Source organism: Phocoena sinus, chromosome 13, assembly GCF_008692025.1.
Source record: "Phocoena sinus isolate mPhoSin1 chromosome 13, mPhoSin1.pri, whole genome shotgun sequence".
Taxonomy (NCBI): domain Eukaryota; kingdom Metazoa; phylum Chordata; class Mammalia; order Artiodactyla; family Phocoenidae; genus Phocoena; species Phocoena sinus.
The window spans coordinates 88,681,210-88,706,882 of record NC_045775.1 but is presented as its reverse complement, the minus strand read 5'-3'; the positions used below and the strand labels follow the sequence as shown (position 1 = coordinate 88,706,882).

Sequence of the window (25,673 nt, the reverse complement as noted above, 5' to 3'; positions counted from 1 at the left end):
TAGAGGGGGTCAGGGAGGCAGAGATTATGTGCACCCTATCATAGGCAGGGAGGAGTGGGACCCTTTCACAGATTGGGTCAGGGGGGCAGGGAAGAGGTGGACCATGTCATAGAGGGATTCAGGGGGGCAGGGATTATGCAGACCGCATCATAGAGGGGTTCAGGTGGGAAGTGAGGAGGTGGAGCCTGTCATAGAGGGGTTCAGGGGGGCATGGATTATGTGGACCATGTTATAGAGTGGTTCAGGGGGGCAGGGAGGAGGTGTAATCTGTCATAGAGGGGGTCAGGGGGGCAGGGAGGAGGTGGACCCTGTCATAGAGGATGTCAGGTGGTCAGGGAGGAAGGGGACACTGTCATAGAGGGGGACGGGGGGCAGGGAGAGGTGGACCCTGTAATAGAGGGGATCGGGGTGCAGGGATTGGGTGGACTCTGTCATAGAGAGGGTCTGGGGTGCAGGGAGGAAGCGGACCGTGTCATAGAGGGGGTCAGGGAGACAGGGAGAAGTTGTACCCTGTCATAGAGGGGATCAAGGGGGCAGGGATTAGGTGGACCCTGTCTTAGAGGGGGTCGGGGGGAAGGGAGGAGGCTGACCTTGTCAAAGGGGGGTCAGGGTTGCAGGGAGGAGGTGGACCCTGTCACAGAGAGAGTCAGGGTGGCAGTGAGGTGGTCATAGAAGGGGTCAGGGGGGCAGGGATGAAGTAAACCCTGTCAATAGAGGGGGTCACGGGTGCAGGGAGGAAGTGGAACCTGTCACAGTGGGGTTAGGGGGGGCAGGGAGGAGATGGAACCTGTCACAGAAGGTTCAGGGTGGCAGGGAGGAGGTGGACCCTGTCATAGATGGGGTCACAGGGGCATGGTTTAGGTGGACCCTGTCATAGAGGGGGTCAGGGGGGCAGGGAGGAGGTGGACCCTGTCATAGAGGGGGGTCATGTGGGTAGGGAGGAGATGGACCTTGTCATAGAGGGGTTCAAGGGAGCAGGGATTATGTGGACCATGTCATAGAAGGGTTCAGGGGGTCAGGGAGGAGATGGACCCTGTCATAAAGGGAGTATGGGGGACAGGGAGGAGGTAGACCATGTCATATAGGGGTTTAGGGGGGCAGGGAGGAGGTGAACCCTGTCATAGAGGGGGTCAGTGGGGCAGGGAGGTGGTGGACCCTGTCTTAGAGGGGGTCAGAGGGGCATGGATTTGGTGGACCCTGTCATAGAGGGGATAAGGGGGGCACGGATTATGTGGAGCGTTTCATAGAGGGGTTCAGGGGGGCAGGGAGGAGGTGTACCCTGTCATAGAGGGGTTCATGTGGGTAGGGAGGAGATAGACCCTGTCATAGAGGGAGTTAGAGGGGCAGGGAGGAGGTTGACCCTATCATAGAGGGGTTCAGAGGGGCAGGGTGTAGGTGGATCTTGTCATAGAGGGGGTCAGGGGGCATGGAGGCGGTGAACCCTGTCATAGACAGGGCCAGGGGGGAGGTGGACCCTGTCATAGAGGGGGTCAGGGGGGCAGGGAGGAGGTGGACCCTGTCATAGAGAGTGTTAGGAGGACAGGGAGGAGGTGGACCATGTCATATAGGGGTTCAAAGGGGCAGGGAGGAGGTGGACCCTGTCATAGAGGGGTTCAGAGGAGCAGGGTGTAGGTGGATCTTGTCATAGAGGGTGTCAGGGGGCACGGAGGTGAACCCCGTCATAGACGGGGTCGGGGGGGTGTGGACCCTGTGATAGAGGGGGTCAGGGGAGCAGGGAGGAGGTGGACCCTTTCATAGAGGGGTTCAGGGGGAGAGGGAGGAGTTGGACCCTGATTTAGAGGGGATCAGCGGGGCAGGAATTATTTGGACCCTGTCATAGAGGCGGCAAGGGGGGCAGGGAGGTTGTGGACCCTGTTATAGAGGGTTTCAGCGGGGCAGGGATTATTTGGACCCTGTCATAGAGGGCCTCAGAAGGGCAGGGAGGAGGTGGACCCTGTCATAGACGCGTTCTTGGGGGCAGGGAAGAGGTGGATCCTGTTATTGAGGGGGGCAGGGAGGCAGAGATAAGGTGGACCCTGTCATGGAGGGGTTCACGGGGGCACAAGGAGGTGGACACTGTCATATGAGGGTTCAGGGGGGCAGGGACTAGTTGGACCCTGTCATAGAGGCGTTCTTGGGAGCAGGGAGGAGGTGGACCCTGTCATAGAGGGGGACAGGGAGGCATGGATTAGGTCCATCCTGTCATAGAGGGGATCGGGGGGGAGGGATTACTTGCGTCCTGTCATAGAGTGGGTCAGAGTGTCAGGGAGGAGGTGGACTCTGTCATAGAAGGGTTCAGGGGGGCAGGGGGGAGGTGGGCCCTGTCATAGACGGGTTCAAGGTGGCAGGGCGGTGGACCTTGTCACAGAGGGGATCAGCGGGGCAGGGATTATTTGGACCCTGTCATAGAGGGATCAGGGATTCAGGGAGGATGTATACCCTGTCATAATGGGGTTCAGGGGGGCAGTGAGGAGGTGGACCCTGTCCTAGAGGGAGTCAGGGGGGCAGGGATTATGTGCACCCTATCATAGAGGGGTTCAAGTGGGCAGGGAGGAGGTGGACCCTTTCACAGATTGGGTCAGGGGGGCAGGGAGGAGGTGGACCCTGTCATAGAAGGATCAGGGGGGCATGGATTTTGTGGACTGTGTCATAGAGGGGATAAGGGGGGCAGGGATTATGTGGAGCGTTTCATAGAGGGTTTCAGGGGGGCAGGGAGGAGGTGTACCCTGTCATATAGGGGGTCATGGGGGTAGGGAGGAGGTGGACCCTGTCTGAGTTGGTTAGGGGGGCAGGGAGGAGGTGGACCCTGTCATAGAGGGAATAAGGGGGGCTGGGATTAGCTGGACCCTGTCAGAGGAGGTCAGCGTGGCAGGTAGGAGTTGGACCCTTTCATAGAGTGGATCAGGGGCCAGGTAGGAGGTGGTCCCTGTCATAGATGGGATCAGCGGGGCAGGGATTAGTTGGACCCTGTCATAGAGGGGGTCAGGGTAGGAAGGGAGGAGGTTGATCCTATCACCGAGGGTGTCAGGGGAGCAGGGAAGTGGTGGACCCTTTCATAGAGGGATTCAGGGGAGCAGGGAGGAGGTGGACCCTGTCATAGAGGGGATCGGGGTGCAGGGATTAGGTGGACCCTGTCATAGTCAGGGACGGGGGGGCAGGGAAGAGGTGGACCCTGTCATAGGGGGAATCAGGTGGGCAGGGAGGAGCTGGACCCTCTCATAGAGGGGGTCAGGGGGGCAGGGAAGAGATAGACACTGTCCTAGAGGGGTTCAAGGGGGCAAGGAGGATGTGTACCCTGTCATGGAGGGGGTCAGGGGCGCAGCGCCGAGGTGGACCCTGTCCTAGAGTGGGTCAGGGTGGCAGGGAAGAAGTGGACCCTGTCTTAGAGGGGTTCAGGGGGGCAGGGAGGAGGTGGACCTTATCATAGAGGGGTTCAGGGGGGCAGGGAGGAGGTGGACCCCGTCTTAGAGGGGTTCAGGGGGGTATCTACTAGATGGACCCTCTAATAGAGGGAATCAGGGGGGCAAGGAGGAGGTGGACTCTGTCATAGAGGGGTTCAGGGGAGCAGGGAGGAGGTGGACCCTGTCATAGGGGGGATCGGGGTGCAGGGATTAGGTGGACCCTGTCATAGTCAGGGATGGGGCAGCAGGGAATAGGTGGACCCTGTCATAGAGGGGTTCAGGAGGCAGGGAGGAGCTTGACTCTCTCATAGAGGGGGTCGGGGGGCAAGGAAGAGGTGGACACTGTCCTAGAGGGGTTCAAGGGGGCAGGAAAGATGTGTACCCTGTCATGGAGGGGGTCAGGAGTGCAGGGCTGAGGTGGACCCTGTCCTAGAGTGGGTCAGGGTGGCAGGGAGGAAGTGGACCCTGTCTTAGAGGGTGTCATGGGGGCAGGGAGGAAGTGGACCCTGTCATAGAGGCGTTCAGGGGGCCAGGGTGGAGGTGGACCCTGTCATAGAGGGTGTTAGGGTTGCATCGAGGAGGTGGACCCTGCCCTAGAGCGGGTCATGTGGGCAGAGATTAGGTGGACCCTGTCATAGAGGGGGTCAGGGGGGCAGGGAGGAGGTGGACCCTGTCATAGAGGGGTTCAGGGGGGCAGGGAGGAGGTGGACCCTGTCATAGAGGGGGTCAGGGGGGCAGGGAGGAGGTGGACCCTGTCATAGAGGGGGTCAGGGTGGCAGGGAGGAGGTGGACCTGTCATAGAGGTGGTCAGGGGCGACGGGAGGAAGTGGACCCTGCCATGGACGGGGGGACAGATAAAGGGGTGTGGGGTGCACCACCTAATCTCAGCTGTGGTTCGTGTTCTGTTCGTAACTCACGTTGTGTCTTGGAGGTGACATTGTAACCCTCTGTCCATTGTCGTCACGTGTAAACCTGAGAGTAGGTCACCTGTTTCTTTCCGGGTGCAGTCAGGCTCCCCCAGCACACTTTCTAGAGCGACTGCCCGGCCAGGCTCTGTGTGAGGCTCTGTAGACTTTCTGGCACAGACAGTGGCGATCATCGTCCTGGGTTCACTGTCCACCTGGAGAAACATCTGTCCCACAATCCCCTGTGTGATTGATAATTTTCCCAAAGGAGGAGCCTTGGAAGAGGCACCCTGACAGGGAGGTGCCCTGGAAGAGCTGGGGCAGAAAAGTGACAATGACAACACTAAGCTGTGAAGGAGGTCTGGGAATTAAGAGACAGAACTTTCCAGAAGGAGGGAGGGCAACGGCAGCCTGAAGGGGTTGGGAGGCTGGGGCATGTGGAGTCTGAGCCAGGGGAGTGGGGGAGGGAGGAAGCTGGCCAGGGAGGCAGAGGCCAGACATCCTAGGACTCATGCATTTTCACCTTAACCTCAGAATAACTGGAAGTTTTCACCCTGGATATATTACAGGAATTGCACTGGGAAGCCCTTCACATAGGGAGTTTCATGAATGGGGGAACATATTGCATTGTTTGTTTCTAATAACCCTTAACTCAAATTTACCCTTTTCTTCAATTATAAATGTCGACAAGAAACCGCAGTAGTGTCAGGTCTTACCTGGGACTTTGTCACCAAGTATACCTGTCACAGATCTCGTTATTTGTACCATGACGAAGCACATTTATTACCATGTCACAAATTTGTCTTTTAAAGTGTTGATATCTTTTTCAATATAGCTGCTTTCATTTGTAATCTTGTGGATTTTATGTATTAAAAAGCATTATTCTTAGGAGAGATTTCCTAAACACACTAAAATGGTGAAGACCGTATGATTTTAAATCAATGATCAAATGGGAGCCTCTAGTAGTGGCGGCAGATTAGATAGATAACCTGAGTCATCAATGCTCCGGTGGGAGCAGATGAGCTGCTGAGTATGAGTTTTAAAAATCTTTTTAAAATGCATCCCCTTAGATGATACAAAAGCAAGGAATCTGCAGAATCCCAGAATGAAGCAAAAATTGCCTGGAGGATTCTGCAGAATTCTGTAGAGCCTGTGCTTCTCTGAAGGCTGCCCGGCACTCAGAAAAGGAGACAAACCGGGTCAGATGCCCCCTATCAGACTGAGCCCCCAAAAGGCTCCAGCTTGATGAGGGTAAGTGACAAATTAACCCATCACAGTGAAAAGGGCAGTTAGGATGCTTTGGGTGGGAGTGGATGGGTGGGTGGGGGCACCAGGAGAACAGGGACCACGAGGGGTCCCTGTTTGGTAGACGCCCACCCCCCAGCCCTGGCCCCTGAACCTTAGGCCACTAGCAACAAGAGATCCAAGTGCTGGCTGGAAGAATCCAACTCAGGCTTAACGTTGTGTGCAGCAACGAAGACCCAACACAGCCAAAAATAAATAAATTTAAAAAACCCAAAAAACAGCTCCAAAGAAAATGAGTACATCATGGTTAGAAATTACATGACATCAAGCAGGTGAGACACCATGAGTGAGAAGCAAAGGGTGGCAGCTAGAAATAGAGCCGCGAAGACTTCAGATGGTGGAAATAAAGTTTAACACCTTTAAGGAAATGAAAGGGAAACTTTAGAATCTGAACAGGTAACAAGACATAACTAAGCACATTTGAAAAAGGGAAAATAGTGAAATGTATACACCTGCATAAAGTTCAAGAAATAATAGGATGGGGAAGAGGTAACACTCAGAAATACAATTTTCCAAATTTGTTGAAAGACACCAACCCTCAGATTACAAAGCCCAGCAAGCCCCAAGCAGTATAAATATATAGACACAGATGTAAGTACCAAAGGTGGGTCTGTTATAAAAGACAGCTGGACAGGACGGTGTCCCCTCCCCACAAGAAAGACAGGTTATAGCGAAAGCCTTCACATCAACAGTGGAAACCACAAGGCTATATGACAGCATCTTCAAAGTGCTAACTCAACCAAGAATTCTGTACCGAGTAAAACAAGGCAAAGTGAAACTTGGGAGTTTACCATCAAGGGACCCTCACTAAACGGATTCTGGAGGATGGAATTAAGGCCAAAGGAAAATGAGCTCAGAGTGTGGTCTGAGTCTGAAGGAGAAATAGTGAACCAAGTGGATGTGTGACATCTAATCAAACCAGTAACTATAAATGAAACAACGGTAACTTATGGGGAAATAAAGCAGACTAGATTTTAAATGCCAAGTTATTGGAGGTTATAAATTGGGAGGGGAGGTTGCAGAATCAAGTATTTTGGGGTCCTTGTACCGTCCAGAAGACTATGGCTACTGATGACTGGTAACTTGTTAAATATGGATTAAATGGGCAAACACTAATAGAACAGACCCAGTGTAACCTTCAAAGGAGGTGAAAGGAAAAGAATAAGTGAAGGAAAACGGTCCACATGAAGGCAGGAGAAGAGGAAAAGGGGGAGAGGAACACGTAAAACGGGCCACACGTAAAACGGGCCAAGTCAAAATTCAAAATGCGATGTTAGAGATAAAACTAAATCACAAGGGACTTCCCTAGAGGTCCAGTGGTTGAGACTTTGCCTTCCAATGCAGGGGGTGCAGGTTCAATCCCTGGCCAGCAAACTAAGATTCCCGCATGCCGCATGGCCAAAAAACCAGAACATAAAAACATAAGCAATATTGTAGAAAATTCAAAAAAACACTTTAAAAATGGTCCACAACAACAACAAAATCTTAAAAAAAAAACCAAATCATAAATCACAATACGTGTAAGTAGACTAAATTCTCCTGTTCAGACCTTAAGAATTATACCCTATTTGCAAAACAAAACAAATGTCAGCTATGTACTCTTTGCAAAAAAAACACACCTAAAGCACGCAGAAAGATAAAAGGCCCAACTACGGAAAAGACAGACCAGGCAATTAGTAACCAACAGGAGGGAAAATATAGTCATATTAACAGCAAAGGAGAATCAGGCAAAAGCATCATTAGAAATAAGGAAATTTGCTGCCTAACAGTAAGTGATTCCATTCACTGGGAAAATGTATCAATTCTAGGCGTGTGTCCCATGTGAATTTGTGTATAGCCTCGTGTGAAGCCAGACTGACAGCATTAAAGGAAAAACTTGTCAAATCCATTGTCACAGTGGATTTTAACACACTTATCAGTAATCGGTAGATCAAATGAACCAAGAAAATTAGTAAGAAAATAGAATATGTGAACAGTGTCACAATCGGGCTTGAGCTAATGCATCTGACTGCGTCTGATGTCTGGAAAAGACACATCTCTTTCAGGGACACATGGACACGTACTGGTTTGGCACACGCTTAGATGTAAAGCTGGCCTCAGTATGCTTCAACGAATTATGATCGGACTACACTGTTTAAAAACCGCAATGCAATTAAGTTAGAAAACAAAGCCAGTAAGATAATTAGAAAAATTCATTCACTTGGAAATTTAATAACACTTGTAATCGACTCATGGGTCAAAGGAGAAATTATCATTGAAATTAGACAAATTCATCATCTAACTTTTCACATCAAACTCATGGGATACAATTCTTGAAAGGAAACTTAGAATAGTAAGAATTTGCCTTTGAAAAAAATAAGGCTCAAAACTGCGCTAAGATCTAACATAAGTCAAAGACCCACAGATGCAGAAGGAAGGAAATTAAGAGAACAGAAATTTATGAAATACAGAAGCACATCAACAAGGCTACATGTTTGAAAAGACAAGATTCATTTTTTTTAAAGGCACAAATGAAATGGAGTGAAAAAAATAACTACAGATGTTACAGAGAAAAAAAGATAAGATACTAAGATCAACTCTCAACACACTTCAAGTTTTCATATAATCGATGACTATTGAGAAAGACAGAATTTAGCGAAACAGATTCAAGGAGAGAAACGAAGCCAGAATAATCATTTACCAGTAAAAGAAATGCATTCAATGGTCAAAAATTTTACCACGAAGAAAACACCACATGCAAATGGCTTTATCAGAATGCTCCCAAACATTCAGGAAACAGATAATTCCACTCTTACATGAAGAAATAGTAAACAATTCTTTTGAAGAAGACATTATAAACTGGACACCCAAACTGCCCAAAACGGAATGGGAAAGAAAACTACAGCCCAATCTTCCTCACGAAAACAGATGCAAAAATTCTGAACAAATATTATCCAACCAGATCTAACAATGAAAAACAAAATCATGATCAAGTTAGTTTTTATTCCAGGAATGAGACTGATTAATATTAAAATGTATTACTAGAACTGTTGTTAATTACCAGATTTAAAAGGATATGTTATCTCAAAGATAAAGAAACTAGAATTCAGTATCCATATATGACATTTAAAATTTTTCTTAGCATATTTTTAAAAGAATAGTAATTTCCTTAACTTGACAAAAGACATTGACCAAGAACATCTAGCAAACATACTTTATGGAGAAGCAGGGCAACATTTAAGATGAAGACGTCCTTCCCAGCACGCCCGCCCCGCCTCCCCCTCCACACTGCACTGGGCTTTGCGCCAGCCCCAGAGTAGTTAAGGAAAAGAAACAAAAGGGTTTTTTTGTTTTTTTTTGTTTTTTTTGCGGTTTGCGGGCCTCCCACTGCTGTGGCCTCTCCCGTTGCGGAGCACAGGCTCCGGACGCGCAGGCGCAGCGGCCATGGCTCACGGGCCCAACCGCTCCGCGGCATGTGGGAGCTTCCCGGACGGGGACACGAACCCGCGTCCCCTGCATCGGCAGGCGGACTCTCAAGCACTGCGCCACCAGGGAAGCCCAAAACAAAAGTTTTAATGTAACTCTGGTACTCAAGCTCATACTGCTCGCCACAGGACAGGCCAATAATCGAGAGACGAGTTGTTGGGCAAAGAATAACGACTTCCTTCAGAGAGCCCCCAAACCCAGTAGACGACAGGCTCGTGCCCCAAAGAACCCTCTTGCTGAGTCAGCATTCAGGCTCCTTTTATAGTAAAAGGGGCGGGACTAAAGCCAAGCACTTCCTGGTTCCCGTCGGCCTCCGGAGGGGAGGTGTTAATTTCTCCCTCCTGCTGTCATTCACAGGTGGGCCTGCTCAGGAGGTTTCCTGGGAGCTCAACACAGGTATTTTAGCTGAATGCTCATTACCTGGGCGGCAGGGGTCCCAGAGATGGGCCGTTATGGAGAATTTAAGCTTATCCGCAGCCTCGCCTTAGTGATTAACTGGTAACAGGATACAGAGGTTCTTCCCGATTACCGTTACCCACTGTCAACGTCCAGTCCACAGTCTTGTGGGAAGAGGCACAAAGGCTGCCCGGGCTATTTCCTACTGAACGGGGGCGATGGCTATTCTTTAGAATCTTTAGTTGGTAGTAAACATTCCCCATTTTTGGAGACAGAAGTTCAAGATAAAACACAAACAGCACATACAAGTGCTAGCCTTCAGAGAAGCAAACGAACCAGTTCACAAATCGGGTCAAAGTCCAACAACTCGTTCCTCTCTCCAACAGGGTACACCCCACTCCAATACGAAACAAACTGGCTTATTCCAGAGAAAAAGCCCCAAACGCCGCCAAAACAAAACAAAACAAAAAGCCCCAAACGGAGAGGAATAAAGTTCCCGGCTGTACACACCGGAGCCACTTACCCTACCGTACGGAGACCGTCGGCTCCCAGACGATTCCTTCCTTCCACTGCCAAGCGCTGGGGCGGCCGGTGCTGCTTCAGAGAACTTTGAAGGCAGATCCCCAGGACAAGGGGTCCCGGCAGCTGCTAGGGTCTTATCCCAGAATTCCCCAACCAGGGCTGGCAGGCCACGAGCAGCAAGGCTCCTGGGTGGCCTCATCAAAATTTGTTCCCAAGTCCAAGCTTGTCCTGCTCGCCACACGACAGGCTGATAAATTGAGAGCCGAGCTGCTGGGGCATTGAAGAGTGACTTTACCTGGGAAGCCAGCAGAGCAAGACGGGGGGTGGGGGGGGGGGGCCGAACACCCAAAGGACCGCCTTGCTGAGTCAGCATTCAGGCTCCTTTTATACTAAAAGGGGCGGGACTAAAGCCAAGCACTTCCTGGTTCCCGTCAGCCTCCGGAGGGGAGGTGTTAATTTCTCCCTCAAGCAGTTATTCACAGGTGGGCCTGTTCCGGAGGTGTCCTGGGCGCTAAACACAGGTATTTTCGCTGAATGCTCATTACCTGGGAGGCAGGGGTCCGAGATGGGCCATTGTGTGCAATTTTAGCTTATAGGCAGCGTCCCTTTAGTGATTAACTTGTAAGAGAATGCAAAATGTTCTTCCCTATTACAGCTCTATGTTATATTAAAATGTAAAGTAGTACAACTGATGTGGAAAACATGTGTGGTGATTTCTCAAATTAAACAGAGTTACCATATGATCTAATAATTCCACTTCTGGGTATATCCCCAAAAGAAATGAACGTGGGAACATGAAGAGATGTTTACAGACCCACTGAACTATACATCTGAAAATGCTTAAAATGATGGATTTTATGTTGTGTATATTTTACCACAAAGTTTTAAAAGTTGTAAGGATTCCAAAGGATTGTCCACAAACACTGCTCTCCCGATGCTGGTAGGTACTTCTCACCAAACCCAGGGGTTTATCACCTGCAGCTTGTGAATGAGGTTGTGTTTCAGAGACTATATGCAAAATCATGTATCATTTTTCTGAGAAAGCTTCCATCAGGCCGTCAGAGGGTCTGTGACCCACACGAGTTCAAGAGCCATTCTGCGGGCCCCTCCCCTCTGCAGGTGTCACCTCTCCACTTTCGCCCCCTCCCTCTACCCACCCCCAGGGCACTTTTCTCTTTCATTCACTCAGATTGTTTAAACATGGTGCAATGTATATTCTTAAATCTTTCTTGAGCTCATTAGACGAGGTTTAATTTTTTTAAGACAAGTGAGGCTCTGAAATCAACCAAACTTCAGTGTTTTTTCTATTACCCTTTTTTTCCTGCCTGACAATATTAAACAGGTCCACCTCTGGCTCGGGATGTGGCACAGCAAATTTGCAAACCCATGTGGATCCTCAATCCTCCAAACCGTGTTCTGTGACCTTAAATAATTTCCAGCTAAATTTTCTTGCTGTTTTTTTTATTTTTAATTTGGCATTTAGTGTGGACTGAATTCTAATACATTGAAGACACCTGCTGGGTCCCATGGCCTGGGGTGGTGGGAATTCTTAGCAGAGGGGAGGTGCCTCTGAGAAGTTGCTTCAACCTCAGACACAGGCAGGGAAGGAAAACTCTCGCCAGCTCAAGTTTCATCCAAATGAACTCTGAGACCTTTTAACAAAATGCTTTTATTTCTATTTTTTAATGAAATGCATCGTTAGGTACTTGCATGAAATCTCGAAAGGCATTTACGTTCTTTGCTTTAACTCTTCCTTTGTGGCCACAGAAAGCGGGTAGGAAAGATGAGCTGAGACCAGGCGCAGCAGACACAGGCCGGGCATTGTGCAGAGCCCGCGGCCCCGAGCCCGCCTGAGTGACGGTCAGTAGTCGTCGTAGTTGACGCTGGCTCCGTGCCTGAAGCCATGGGGGCTCCGGGGACCGATCGCAGCGTCCTCATCGTAGTGGCGCTGGTGGTAATCGTAGTAGTCGTGCCCATTCCGACCTCTGTTTAGCCAATAGGTGATGTCATCCTCAAATTTCTGGAGGAAAAGAGGATGAGAGGGGATGAACTCAAGGACACCGTTTCCCAGAGCACATCTTACAGACGCTGTTTCTCTGGGATTTTTCTTCAACGATGAACAACCCCTCCTAAGAATAACTCCTGCCACAAGGACCTACTGTACTTGTGGGAGGAATTATATTCCATATCTTGTAATAACTTATAATGAAAAAGAATCTGAAAAAGAATATATGTATAACTGAATCACTTTGCTGTACACCTGAAACTAACACAACATTGTAAATCAACTCTACTTCAATAGAAAACAATAAATAATCATTTAAAAAAAAAATAACTTCTGGCTACAGCATCCCTGGGCCAGAGGTCAATACCAACCAGATGGAGAACACTGCTGAAAACTTTTTCCCCCAAAGGAGTACAACCCCTACCCTTGAACACGTCTGTCTGTGAGTTCTAAATATACCCCAGACTTCAACATTTTTCTCTTTTTCAGTAAAGAAAATGGACATCTGCCCAACACAGTAACAGCCGGGCCTGTCCCCAGGCGCCGGGTATCTGATGTGGCAGACGCCGACCCCCTCCCCGTCCCACCTGGGCTGCTGCGCAGGCTGCGGGCTTCGTAAACGTGGTGCATGAAACCACATTGCAGCCTTGGGGCAGGGAATTTGGACACGTCTGGTGGTGACACTCTCACCCCTGTTGTGTTGCTCAGACAGGCCTGGATGCAGTGATTCAGGCCACAAACGCTTACCACATGGCCACGATTCAACCCTCATCCCCGTCTACTCGCTGGGCCTGGGGCTGCAGCCTCCTCTGACCCTCCCCCAGGCCCTGCCTTGAAAAGGAAACAGCTGGTTTGTCTCACAATACTGCAGATTTTCCCATAGTGAAGCAGTCTCATTCCTTGGTTTTTCTCATTTTATAATCTTGTTTGAGGTTTTGGCTTAACATATTTTTTTTCCAAAAAATTTTTAAAATATTTTATGAATACAGAAATAATGCAGGGCTTCCCTGGTGGCGCAGCGGTTGGGAGTCCGCCTGCCGATGCAGGGGACACGGGTTCGTGCCCCGGTCCGGGAGGATCCCACATGCCGCGGAGCGGCTGGGCCCGTGAGCCGTGGCCGCTGAGCCTGCGCGTCCGGAGCCTGTGCTCCGCAACGGGAGAGGCCGCAACAGTGAGAGGCCCGCTTACCGCAAAAAAAAAAAAAAAAAAAAAAGATGTTTCTGAAGAGTTTAATTTTGTTCGCCTCTTGCAGTATTTTGTATACACCCTCCATTCACAATGTGAGCCATGAGCCCGTTTGGAAAAACCCTTCCAGCTGCCCCCGTGGGAGATGCCACCCTCCATCCACTCCCTGGCTGGGGCGGTGAGCTGTGGTCTCCACATCAGGACTCACTCAGCACAGCCCCGTCCATCACCCTGCAGACTCGCTCTGGGGCAGCAGAATCTCACACCTTAACTCCGCCGCTGGCTGACCTGTACCTGGTCCCCGGCTGGGAGTCGGTGATGAAAAGCAGTCTTTTTCCTTAATCTGGTGAATATGTCCACCCGTGCTACCTGGACACATGAACTAAACCGTACTTCCTGCAAATGCATTGACAAATTTTCCCAAAAACATCTGCAAAGGCCCGTCTGTCTTTAAAAGTCACTTTGCATCTCTTTCCATTATCCTCATAGGTCTTTGCATCGATCTTGCTGTTTCTGACGTGTTTCTGAGGCAAAGTTGAAAATGTTTCAGGAGGTGCTGAGTTATTATTAAGGACACCCAGGCAAAACTGACCAGATACATTAAAAGAGTCCCTAAGAAAACCAGATTCTCGATGAATTTAAGTCCCAGCTGCTTTGGGCGGGGACGTCTCTGGAACTCTGCTTCCAAAACCTGATGGGAGAGATTCCCATTTGGGCATACTGGGATGGAGAATTCCAGCTAATGCCCTTAACGCCTGACGATCATGTGGTCCAATACCTGGCAGCTCTTGACACAGAATGGGGGCTCTGACTTCAGGGCAGATAACAGAACTTAATTCCTTGTGCCCGTTTCCCCAAAGCAGGCCTCCCCACCCCCATCCTGCCCGGCGGGAAGCCAGGCTCCAGCCAGAACACCCACCGCTTCGTCGAAGCCCAAGTACAGGAAGTGCTGGTACCACTGCTGCACCTCGGGCCGCGTGCGGTCCCACAGCTGCCGCTTGAGCCGCCCCGGGCTGCTCAGGAACTCCTTGGCTCTGCTCTCCTGGACGGCCACCGGGGTCGTAGCGGGGGCAGGGGCTGAAACGAGGGGTTCCCCACCCGCAAGTACAGAGAATGAGCTCTTTCCTCCTTGGGGTGAATTGCTCTTCTCCATCGCCCTCCCCATCCCCACCTGGCAGGAGGTGGCCTTAACTGGCATATCCTCCCTGCAGGGCGCGGGTACTGTGCGGGCTCCCGCCGTCTGTCCCGGCCTCCGGGGTAGCGAGCCCTCCTGTCCAGGCACAGCCACGTAACAGGCCCAGGGCAGGAACCGAACTCAGCTCCGCCTCTGCAGCCCCTTACCAAGCCCAGACCCCGGGCCCCAGGCCCTGGTGCTCCCCCTGGGCTCTGCCGCGGGGAAACCGTCCAGTGTCCAGTGCCGCTGGCTGCGTGTGCCTTGTCTGCACAAACACGAGCATGCTGGGATTGCTTAGGGGGCCAGGGGAGAAGGAGCTGGAGCAAGGGTCTGAGCAGGCCGGCCAGCGAGCCCAGGGGAGCAGCGAGTCCTCAAGTCAGGCTGCAGGGTGACCATGAACGCTTCGACTGCCTCTTGATGGGGGTGACCCTCGCTTTCCCACGGCTTCCCCGTACGCCTTTCCATGGCGGGCTCAGCTTCAGAAAAGGCTCCGCTTCGGCAGACGTGTTAGGGGAAGTGCTGTGTCACTGGGCCGGCCCTGCTGCCCAGCTCTGAGCCTCTGTGCCCTCATCTGCAACACGGGACTGATGGGCCCGCTTCCCGTCATGGAGGCTGCGCAGGAAAAGGCAGTCAAATGCCCTGTGTCCCTTGGTCACGTGGATAAAGATCAGGCAGCACGTTTGTGTTTTCACCTCCTGTTCACCTGTGCATCTCCCTCAGGGCCTGTTACACTGTTCTGTACACAGTAGGTGCTCAATGTGTGTTTCTTGGCTTGAGCTGAACAAAAGCTGAGGATGTACACGGAGGAGTGATGATCATCTCGGCCGTTTGCTCTCCAGTCCCCCTTAGACAGGTGGCCCAGCCAGGGCCCCCATCACCCCTGGTGTCCCCGGGAGATGGCTGTCCAGCACAGGGAGGGGAGGGGCCATCTGAGGGGCCTGGGAGGTCGAGGGTGGACCGGGGCCTTGGGAGCAGCTGGAAGAGCCAGGGAAGATGCTGGCAGCTCCCCCAGGAGCCCCTCCCCCGAGAGGGGCCGTGTGTGTTCAACAGGTGTGTGTGTGTGGGGGGGGTGTCCCCGTGGGGCCACCTGGGGAGCAGGTGCATAAGCGCTGGCACCCCCCATTGGGGAGCAGACTTCAGCCTCCTGGAGCCCCCGTTAATCCAGGGGAAAGAATAAGTAGTTAAAAATTCACCTCAGAAATGTAGTCTTGGGGGGAGATATGGGGATGTATGTATATGCAGAGCTGATTCACTTTGTTATACAGCAAAAACTAACACATCATTGTAAAGAAATTATATTCCAATAAAGATGTGAAAAAAAAATGTAGTCTTCATTCTAAGAGATAGATAACTTGCTGATTTCCAGGTGAAGACGAAAGTTCTGCGGGAGAATGGCTTTCACAAGCCCACACAATGATCGAACTGATTACAGCGGGCCCGAACTCACCTGCGTGGCTCCCAGACAGTTCTGTTTCTACGACATTTTGCTGCGTTACCATATCTATCGGAGGCCGGTTCTTCACAACAGGTGTCAGTAACAAAACGGTCTTTCTGTCTAACCCTCCCCCAAGAGCTAGTTGGATGCGGAGGACGCCCACAATACCGCTCTGTGCTGCCCCAGAGGCTGTGTGTGCTCTTAATTCAGGTATGTGCTCTAAGGGGTGTCACGATTCTAAAATAAACAGCCTTCAATTACACTACAGCTCTGTTCCTCTTATTTCTGAGTCCACACTGACAGCTGTCAGAAAAGCATTAACTGGCAATAATATTTACCTGATGAAATACCTCACCCCATCCCCACAGGACGAGCCCTTCAGATCTGTTAACCTTCTATGGAGTAAACACTTGATTTTCCAAACACAAGCCTCAGGCGAGCACATCAACATCGCTGTTTCATTGCAGCCTGGTTAAGAATGCATCCCTTATCTGTGTGGGCTATATTTACCTTCCCCTTTCTGAAGCATCAGCTTGAGTTTGTTTCCACTTATGCCACCTAAAGGAATGAAAATGGAAATCATTTCAGGGTTGCACCGCGCCCTTAAATTTCTCACATGCAAAAATCCACGTTGGAAAAAAATCACTTCATACCCCTATGTTACATTATTTAATGCTTGTTGCATTTCCTGTTGTGAAGAAAAGGCAGTTCAGGCTGCCTGTGGCTCAAACTAGTGACAAGGGCCATGGCCGAGCAGGGCACTTTGAGCTACTTGAGACCATCGGAGCTGTTCTCTAGGAAAAGTGACGTTGTCCTTTGAGCCCTTCTGTCATAATATTCGGGCAGCCACCTGTCATATGCACTTGCCTGCAGACTTAACTTTTCATGGTACAGTCGATCAACTAGTGCCCCCCCAAATTCATACCCACCCAGAACTTCCAAATGTGAACTTATCTGGAAACAGCATCTAATGAGTTAAGGACCTCGAGGTGATATGATGCCGGGTTTAGGGTGGGCTCTAAATCCAGTGACCGGTGGTGTCCTTATAAGAGGAGGTGAGGCCACAGGGAAGGCAGCCGTGGGAAGACGGAGGCAGAGGTGGAGGTTCTCCACCACAAGTCAAGGCATGGGGCTTAGTGCTCTAAAAGCTCAGCCCCGTTTTGTAACTTGCCCTGATTGTCTTAAAATCAGGCATTATTTGTTCCATTTATTGTTGTTTTTATTCAGATCTAAAAGCGTTTCTACACTCTACAAAACGATGTTCATTTGGTGTCCTAAGAACTTTTACATTCCAGCTCAATGATGATAATATTTTAACTGATTCCTATCGCTGCATTCTCGGTATAAACGAAATAAAATACAAGCTCTGAAAAGGACTAGCTTATAGCCGATGCCCACTTGCTGTATTCAGATGTGCTTCTTAAAATGGGAGGAACAAAGAGGGAGGTGATAAAGCACGCGATGAGGAGTGATGGACTGGCCCCCCAGTGGTCCTAGATTAGAACAGCCGTCACCCTCCCCCCACCCCCTCCCAGGGCTTCTGCTGCACCGCCCCCCCCCCCCCCCCCCCCGCCCGCGCTGAACATCCAAAACGCCGAAGCTGAGCACCAGGGGGGTCCTGCCTTTCCACCCCACCGTGCGGCTGCTTTGCGGTGGAAGATGCACCAGCCTCAGGGTGTTGGGCAAGTCACCTCCCGCCCTCCAGCCTCAGCAACTTCGCCGCAGGCCCGGGGTCATGACCCCTGCCTCTCAGAGCCCCGAGCCTCAGCGGCGCCCCTTGCAGGCATGAGCCGGGAAGGACGGTAGGAGGGGAGGTGCACTGTCAGGGCAAAAACCTCTGATTTCAGGTCGCCCTTCTGCGGTGGGGATGTGGGCTCCCCAGGGTTCAAAAGTCCACACCCCGAACCCGCCGCGTTTACGGCGTGTGTGTGAGAATGCGCTCATTCTGTAGGGAACCGGGATTTTCAACCCATTCACGGAGAGCTCCAAGAAGCCGAGAAAGTTAAGCCTTTCTCGCTTGAGAACTTTTCCCCAGCTGGGAGGTGAGGCCCGCTCGCAGCTCTGCAGACCTGGAACTTGACCGAGCCAAAGCGCCGGGAAGGGAACGCCTGGTAGGCACTCTGGGGATGGCCCTTCGGCTCCGCTCAGCCCCGGGCGCACCACCCGCCTACAGCGCCCACCGCGCCTGGCGCTTCGCGTTCAGCCCGAGGCTTCTCCGCCTCCTTTTCCAAGCTTGCCGCGCACATCCGAGCCCCTGCCCTTGACCCAAGCACGCCACTTCCCACCGCGCAAGGGCAGAACCCAGGACCCCCTGTCAAACCTTGGCCCTTGCCCGGGCTCAGGATGGGCGCCTAGCCCCCACGCCCTCACCGAGCCTCTCCCCGGCGCCCTGACATCGCCCCCTTACCTGGGCCCACGCACAGCATCAGGAGCAGAGCCAGCGCTGGCGTGACCAGGGCGGCGGGCCGCGCGGAGGAGGCGGCCATGGCTGCAGAGTGCGCCGGAGGGAGATGCGGGCGCCTCGGCTGCCGCTGCGCGGGGAGGGTCAGTCAGGAGCGGAGGCACCAGGCGTGGGGGACTGCGCACGGGAGGACCGCGCATAGGGGTACTGGGCGGGCGGTCCCTGCGTCCCTGCCGGGGCGGGACCCGCCGGGCGGGCGCTGTGCCTTGAGGTCCCGGGCCAAGCGTCCGTGCCAAGCCACCGCGCCCCTCTCTCCGGCCGCGGCTCCTCCAAGCCCACGGGGGGTCCGGGTGCGGGGGCCGCCAAGGACCGCAGGCGAGGGGCAAGCGAGGTCCAGCCGCTCCGGGAGGGGCCGCGCCATCCAGAGAGGGGAGGCCTCCGCCCGGGAAGGGCTGAGGATGCTGTGCCGGATCCCCGCTCAGGCCGCCGGGTCTCGCGCCTACCTGCCCCCCTCCGGTTCGCAGTCCCACTCCCCTCCGCGCCGTGCGCCCCGGCCTCCCCAGCCCGCTCCCTCCCGCGCAGGCCTTTGGAATGTCCTGGATTACAGATGCCTTTGGCAGTTCCGTGCTTCGTGCTGTTTTGAACGTCTCCACACTCTGGGTTCAGAGCTGCGTTCCAGGAAAATATCTCACTCCAGACGACCCCGATAGACGAGGCTTTTATTTTTATTTTTTTGCGGTACGCGGGCCTCTCACTGCTGCGGCCTCTCCCGTTGCGGAGCACAGGCTCCGGACGCGCAGGATCAGCAGCCATGGCTCACGGGCCCAGCCGCTCCGCGGCATGTGGGATCTTCCCGGACCGGGTCACGAACCCGTGTACCCTGCATCGGTAGGCGGACTCTCAACCACTGCGCCACCAGGGAAGCCCAGAGGAGGCTTTTAATAACCAGGAGCCGGTGAGCCCATTTGGTATTCTCAGGACGTATTTCCCCCTCTTGCGCCCCGGATCCACGCACACTGAAGCGGTCGCCGTGAGGCCCCGCGAGAACCGAGCGTGCCTTCCCAGGCCCCGGGCCTGTTCGCACACGAGGACTCCTCGCAGGCAGGGCGACTGCTGAGAACTAACCTCTCTAGGCCTGTCTGCACGGCGGCCGCGTCCCTTTTTAAACTTTTGCACCCTGACCCAGCTCTCCGCGTGATGCGGCTGGCGCTCTGCAGAAAGAAGCGCGTTTACCCTGAGCCAGCAAAGACCAAAGGGCCAAAGGGAAGGCGAGAAGGGGCTCTGAGAGAACCCCAAGCCTTGGGCTCACAGGCTTCAAGAGGCGCCAGAGAGAATCCGGAAGGTAACCTCATACTTGCAATGCTGGCAGGGAAGTGCTTATAAACCCCGGGGAGCTGAGATAGGATGAGAAAAAGCAAAGCAGTACCTGTCCCTCTGCCCAAGGACAAGAACGTTTATCGCGAGGAGGAAGACTCAAGCAAAGGACTGGCTTCGAACAGGCGTGGAAGATATTAACCGTAATCTCTCCCTTATCTTGCGGGGGTCTCCCGGCGCAATCCAATCTCCGACAGCATTTGCTTCTCCTGTAAGACTGAAATTCTCCTCTTAACCAGGGTCTGATCTGAACCCAGTCGTGTTGCCTGTAAGGACAGCAGCCATCTCCTTGAGTTTTCTTTTTCCCTCTGGTGGAAACAGGCCTTCATTTCACACCCTCCCAGTGACAGTTAAAAGGCACGTGGCGATTTTATTTTTTGTTAATTCCAAGATTCCAAGAGGGGAAAAAAAGTCTGCTTTTAATCAGCTCATGCAGTTGTAGGATTTGAAGGTAAAGTAAATATTGAATCCTAATTTTTTATTAGCCTATATTAAAAAAAACCCTCAATTGCTGTTTTAATGTAGAATTGGTTAGAAAAATCAAGGATCCCACAGAAAACTATTTTACAAGAATTGTCAGTAAGGTGAGAAGAACACATCCTGAGAACTAGGCCCTGCTTCCTCTGCACAGGGAGAGGTGGAGGTGACGTCATTCAGCAGCAACCCCGGAACTGCTCGAATGACGTCCTTGGGGCCGGGCAGAAGCAGCCTGGGCCCCAGCAGGGCAGTGGTGACGTTGCCAGAAGTGGAGACCGACGCTGACTCTTCTTCCTGAGCTAAGCTTACACCTCCAACCAGGAAGACAAAACTGGTGACCATTTGAGGTAAAGGACCTATCTGGTAATCACATAAGGCTCTGATGTCCGCTTGTCTGTTTACACTCTTTACAAAACGAGAATGGTTTGCAGGAGATTTCACAGTTCCCGGGGAAGGGGAACATTACACACCCTAAATAATGGCTGAATTCTCCATCTCTGCCATAAATAGAGACAGTCCCCTTCGTGTCAACTTTTTATTGAAATGTAACATAACATAGAAAAGTGCGGAGATCAAATATACAACATAATGATGGAGAGACCATGTTACCAGCCCTCCGGGAGCCCCTGTGTCCCTCCCAGTCGCCCCCCACCCCACATATAAGTTTAGTTTGAGGCAATCCTCTTTTAAAAACACTTCACTGGTATTTCATTTTCATTTCTTTAAAACGAAAAAAACTCAAAATACGAAGACTTTTGATTACCGGTAGGAAGATACTAATGATAAAAAGAAGGATTGAAGGGGTCAGATTCATGACTACCAATTGAATCCAGTTTAATTCAGTATCAATATCTGTTTCTCAAATGCTCAGTGGACATCCCTGTAGACAATCTTCCAGAGTGAAATGTCTTTGGCTCCCGTGTTCGTGTGCCTTACGCATGGTCAGTAATATTTATTGCCGCGGAAAAGGCACACAGAGCATCGCGTCCGCCTGTCCCAGTCTTTTGTCCGCTTCCATCCATGCCAGGTCTCTGGTTGCTTGGGTCCTACTCACTGGGGTTTCTCTCTGTCTCTCTCCTGCACAAACATGGGCGGGCTCACTTGTAGGGAGGGCGTGGGAGGGAAAGTGACGGGGCCCGGGGCCATTACTGCCGCTTCAGTGAGAGGTTCGAGGTGTGATGAAACCCCCCATGTTTATTCACAGGAAAACAGGGGTCAGTAGCAGGAACAGCCCCCTGCCTTCCTGGGGGCTGCCAAGCTCAGGTGCGTGGCTGGAGATGCCGTGCCGGTTCCCACGTCCAGCTTCCTTTCCATTTGTTTACTTGTTCACCTGTATTTACTTATAAAAGAAGGCACCGTGAAAAGTCCTTTTCTTCCTATTTACTTAAATTCGCCATCCCCTTTCTCCCTCTACTAATGCTGGTCTAGTCCTCATTCCTTATTCCACCGTTTCTCACACTCGGTCTCAAAATCCCAAGGCGCTTGTTCAGGCAGGTTCCTGGGCCACACTCCCTGGAACTGTGACCCACGTGATCTTGAGGGAAGCTCGGGGCTCTGCGTCCCGCTGCCCTCGGCTTCCACTCTGCCGAGGTTGTCCACTGACACGCCTACATGTGGCCTGTCTGGCAGGAGGGGCCCGGGGTAGGTCCTGCAGGGAGGCTCAGGGCTCCCAGAGAGAGTATCCCAAGATCAGCTGTTCCAAAAGACAAGAAGACGAAGCTGCCGGCACCTTAAGGTCTTGGCCTGGAAGCTGACCTGAGTGAATGCCACCATATTCGCTTGATGGAAGCAGTCACAGAGCCCACCATCCAGGGGGCCTTCAGGGCGATGCCAAAGGTCCCATTTCTCAGTGGGGGGGACGTCAAAGGTTGTGTGGCTGTCTTTAATCCACTGCACTCAGCCACCTTTCAAGGTCAAGCTTAGATGCTGCCTACTCCAGGAAGTCTTTCTGGCTTCCCCCTTTGGGCCAGGAGCATATTTTCCTCTGAATTCCCCCAAGCCTATGTTCCCCATGAAGGTTTCCCCATTCTACCTTATTTTTCTTTGAGCTCCTCAAATTGTTTGTTCCCTTTTTTACGACCCCATAAAACTGACACCCAACAAATACTGCGTGAATAAATGTTGCCATCTAAAAGTGAATCTGTAGTTACACAGATCTTGTACAAATGAGATCATTTCATACGTCTTTAAGTTTGATATTAGAAAAGTACATGTTTTAGCTAACGAAAACTCACAGCAGCCCAAGAATAGTCATAAGGAAGGACCCCGAGTAGAGACCCTCCCCGAAGGCCAGCGTAGGAACTGCTGACATTGCAGGACTGGCAACCGCAGGGTTAATCTTCACGCTCAGTGGTGGGTTCTCTAAACTCCTCTCCTGTTTATTAAGCAAAGTCCCACGTTGGAATTTTAATACCTTCTGCCATTTCAAATAACTTGCTGAAGCCAAAGACAGGGAAAGCAGGAGTTTCCGTTCCACCTAAAAAAATAACGAGAGGCACAAAGTCCTTATTATGCGTAGCTCTGCTCATGGAAGGCTCGGTGAGCAGGGCTCTGGGAGGAGCCAGGGACCCGCAGACAAACGAGGTCTTAGTGATGTGACCCTGAAGGCAGACATGGCCCTTGGTGACGGTGTCCTGCAGGCAGACGTTGTCCTTGGTGCAGGTGAGCACAGACCCCTAGCCCCGGGTGTAGAGACAGCCGAAGTCTCGAAGCAATGGTCTTCGGATCCCTAAGGGGCGTCTGGTGAAAAGAGATGATGCTACTAAAGCAGACTCGCACGTTAAATGGGGCCAGTTTCCAGTCTCTCCGTACCTTAAGGTTTCCAGCATCTTAACCGAAACTATCCTGAAAGCTGAGGAGACCCCAGAGACTCGGCGTAGACTGCCGCGGTTGAAGGTAGCACAGCTGCCCGCAGTAGAACAAGCCCCTGTGAACTCTGCCTGAAGTCCTTCGCCCTGTGGGGCAGGGAGCACGCAGATTCTCAGCATAAAACCCAGAGCAGCGCCTCCACCACCCGGACGCAAAGGATGGTGTAATAGTTGGGGCTGTGCTGCTCCAGGCGTGAGGGGTCCCAGCCTCGGGCACCAAGGCCAAGGCCAGAGGGCTGCTATCAGAGCCAGGTCCTGGCTCCACGCTGGGTGGCCAGGAACCGGATGAGGCCTGTCGTCGCCTGGCACAGATGGGGCCACAGTACCGACAGGGCCACAGGCACCACCGTGATTCTTCCTTAATGACTGACTCAAAGTAGTCCTTTCAACTTTGACAGATACCTTGAATCCCAAAGAGGTGGGATGGGGTCTTGCCGTGGCCTCGTTCCTGCAGTCATGGGTCATCAGTGACGGAGCCCGGCTGGGGTCTCTTCGGGGCTGCCCGATTAAAGCATCAGCACCCACTTGGTCCACGGAGCTCCCTCAGATTGCTGGGGCTGTTGTAATTGCCTTTTGTTTCTGGTGGTGTTGCGTTTCATTATACATTGAGGTTGTGAATTACTGAGTGCAGAATTTTAAGACAGCGGTATGGGTGGAGTGAAAGTGTGATTCAAACTAGCTCCCTCCAGCCCCGACAAGAGCATCCAAGATTCGCTCCTTCTGCTAGGGCAGTGTACTTCCAAGACTCTCCACTCAAGTACAAATATGTTTGAGGGGGTAACAACAGTGAAAGATCCTCCCTTCACGGAGATGGAGAGCTGCAACGGTACCATCACGGGCACGCATTCTGTCCACTCCAAGGATGTAGGCACCTGTTAGGTAAAAAGGGTGGCCCAGGGAAGCAAAGCCTACAACTAAATGGTGCGTTCAGATTTCCGAGTCCTGCCCAGGTCCCACAAGGCGGGCAGGAGCGCCCCCCCACCCCCGCCCATTTTACAGATCAGGAACCTGGGGCGTCAGAGGTTATGACTTGGCACTCAGCAGTTTGCCGACTCAGCCCGGCGCACTTCCGTTCCTCTGGTCTGTTGGCATCCTCAGGTGGCCCAGAGACAAGAGGCCGTGCTGGGTGCCGTCCGTGGGGAGGTGTGAAGTCCGATTCTGGGCCTCAGGGTGCTGTCCATCTAGTGGGGGAGGCAGGACATACATATCAAAGTGTCAGGAGCAACAGACTGTAGTCCGATTTTGCAGCTGTTTGAAAGCTGTCTCAGAACTGGCATTTTAAGGGCCCCAAACAGTCAAGATTACTATCATTAGAAACAAGAATGATACAGCTTTATATAAGTGATTGATGGCTTATAAACACCTTCACATACAGTTCATTATTTCAAACTCGTGGTTCAGAGGTGAGGTCATTCTCTTCTGCCAAGACCTGTCTCTTCATCTTCAGGTTCTGCTCAAGAATCTTGTCTCACCTGAGATATTTATGCAGGAAATTTCCTTTTATCTTTGAGGGGTATAATGCTTATTTAGATCATCTTGGCATGCTAGTTGCAAATCCTTTAGGTATTTCCTTTGAGACATTTAGTCTCTGCTCTATTTTTTTTTTTTTTTTTTTTTTTTTTTGCAGTACGCGGGCCTCTCACTGCTGTGACCTCTCCCGTTGCGGAGCACAGGCTCCGGACGCGCAGGCTCAGCAGCCATGGCTCACGGGCCCAGCCGCTCCGCGGCATGTGGGATCCTCCCGGACCGGGACACGAACCCGTGTCCCCTGCATCATCAGGCGGACTCTCAACCACTGCGCCACCAGGGAAGCCCTCTGCTCTATTTTTTCTCCCGCGTGTGTGCGTGCACGTGCGTGTGTGTGTTACGCGGGGAGGGAGGTAGTTTTGAGTCATTTTTCGTGTTATGTCGGTCAGACCCTCCAGCTCGGGATGTGTACCCCTAAGTCACTGTTTACAGCCTCCTCAGGACCTCATCCGTGGAGGACTGCTTGCGGGTGCAGGAAAGGGGCGGGGTGGCCCTGGGCGCCGGGGTGGCTCCAGGACTCTGGGAGAGGGTTTTGTCGCAGGGGGGGCCCCAGTGGCCCTTTTCCCCTAGTCTTGTCTCCACTTAAAAGGTCCTGGGAGCAGGGGAGCTCTGACCCCGGCAGGGGTGACAGCGGTCACAAGGCGTGGCCGCACGACGACACCCACCCCCATCCCAGACCACGGTGGGTGAGCGCAGTGACCTTCCCTCCATCTGGTAGCCCCAGGGCACCAGTCGGTGAAGTAAAGAATTTATCGGAGCCCCGCTCCCTATCATGCAACCTCTGAGTTACCTTTATTTTAATTTTTGTATTGAAGTACACTTGATTTACCACGTGGTGTTAGTTTCTGGTGTACAGCAAAGTGATTCAGTTATACACACATACATATATATATATTCTTTTTCATTATGGTTTATTACAGGATTTTGAGTAGAGTTCCCTATGCTCTACAGTGGGTCCTTGTTGTTTATCTATTTTATATCCAATAGTCTGTGTCTGCTGTAGCAACACGCGTGGACCTAGAGATGATCTCATCCTAAGTGAACTAACTCAGACAGAGACAAGTACCTGCTGAGTTACTTACATATAACTTCCCCCAGCTACCCCGAAGCCTAAAAACGGAGGCTAATAACACCTACATTCCCTCCTGACTGCACAGGGCTGCAACTGAGGTAGAAGCGACAGCACATAGCTCAAGTGCGTAGTTCAAAGAGTTCTGAGGCAAGTATACAGCTG

At 51.9% G+C, this 25,673-nt stretch overlaps 1 protein-coding gene across 2 annotated transcripts; it reads right to left on the bottom strand.

Annotated features, from left to right (window-relative positions):
• Positions 1–11,642: 11,642 nt before the first annotated feature.
• Positions 11,643–18,734, bottom strand: ECRG4 (ECRG4 augurin precursor). Of its 2 annotated transcripts, none has more exons than XM_032652026.1 (4): positions 18,201–18,734; positions 16,304–16,351; positions 14,104–14,261; positions 11,643–12,014 (listed from the first exon to the last, which is right to left on the bottom strand). In XM_032652026.1, the coding sequence occupies exons 1-4, from the start codon at positions 18,277–18,279 to the stop codon at positions 11,856–11,858; spliced, it is 444 nt and encodes a 147-aa protein (XP_032507917.1). In that variant the 5' UTR covers positions 18,280–18,734; the 3' UTR covers positions 11,643–11,855. The 2 variants fall into 2 exon arrangements, with proteins under 2 accessions (XP_032507917.1, XP_032507916.1); XM_032652025.1 differs by having other exon boundaries at positions 11,658–12,014; positions 14,104–14,282.
• Between the last annotated feature and the right edge of the window lie 6,939 nt (positions 18,735–25,673).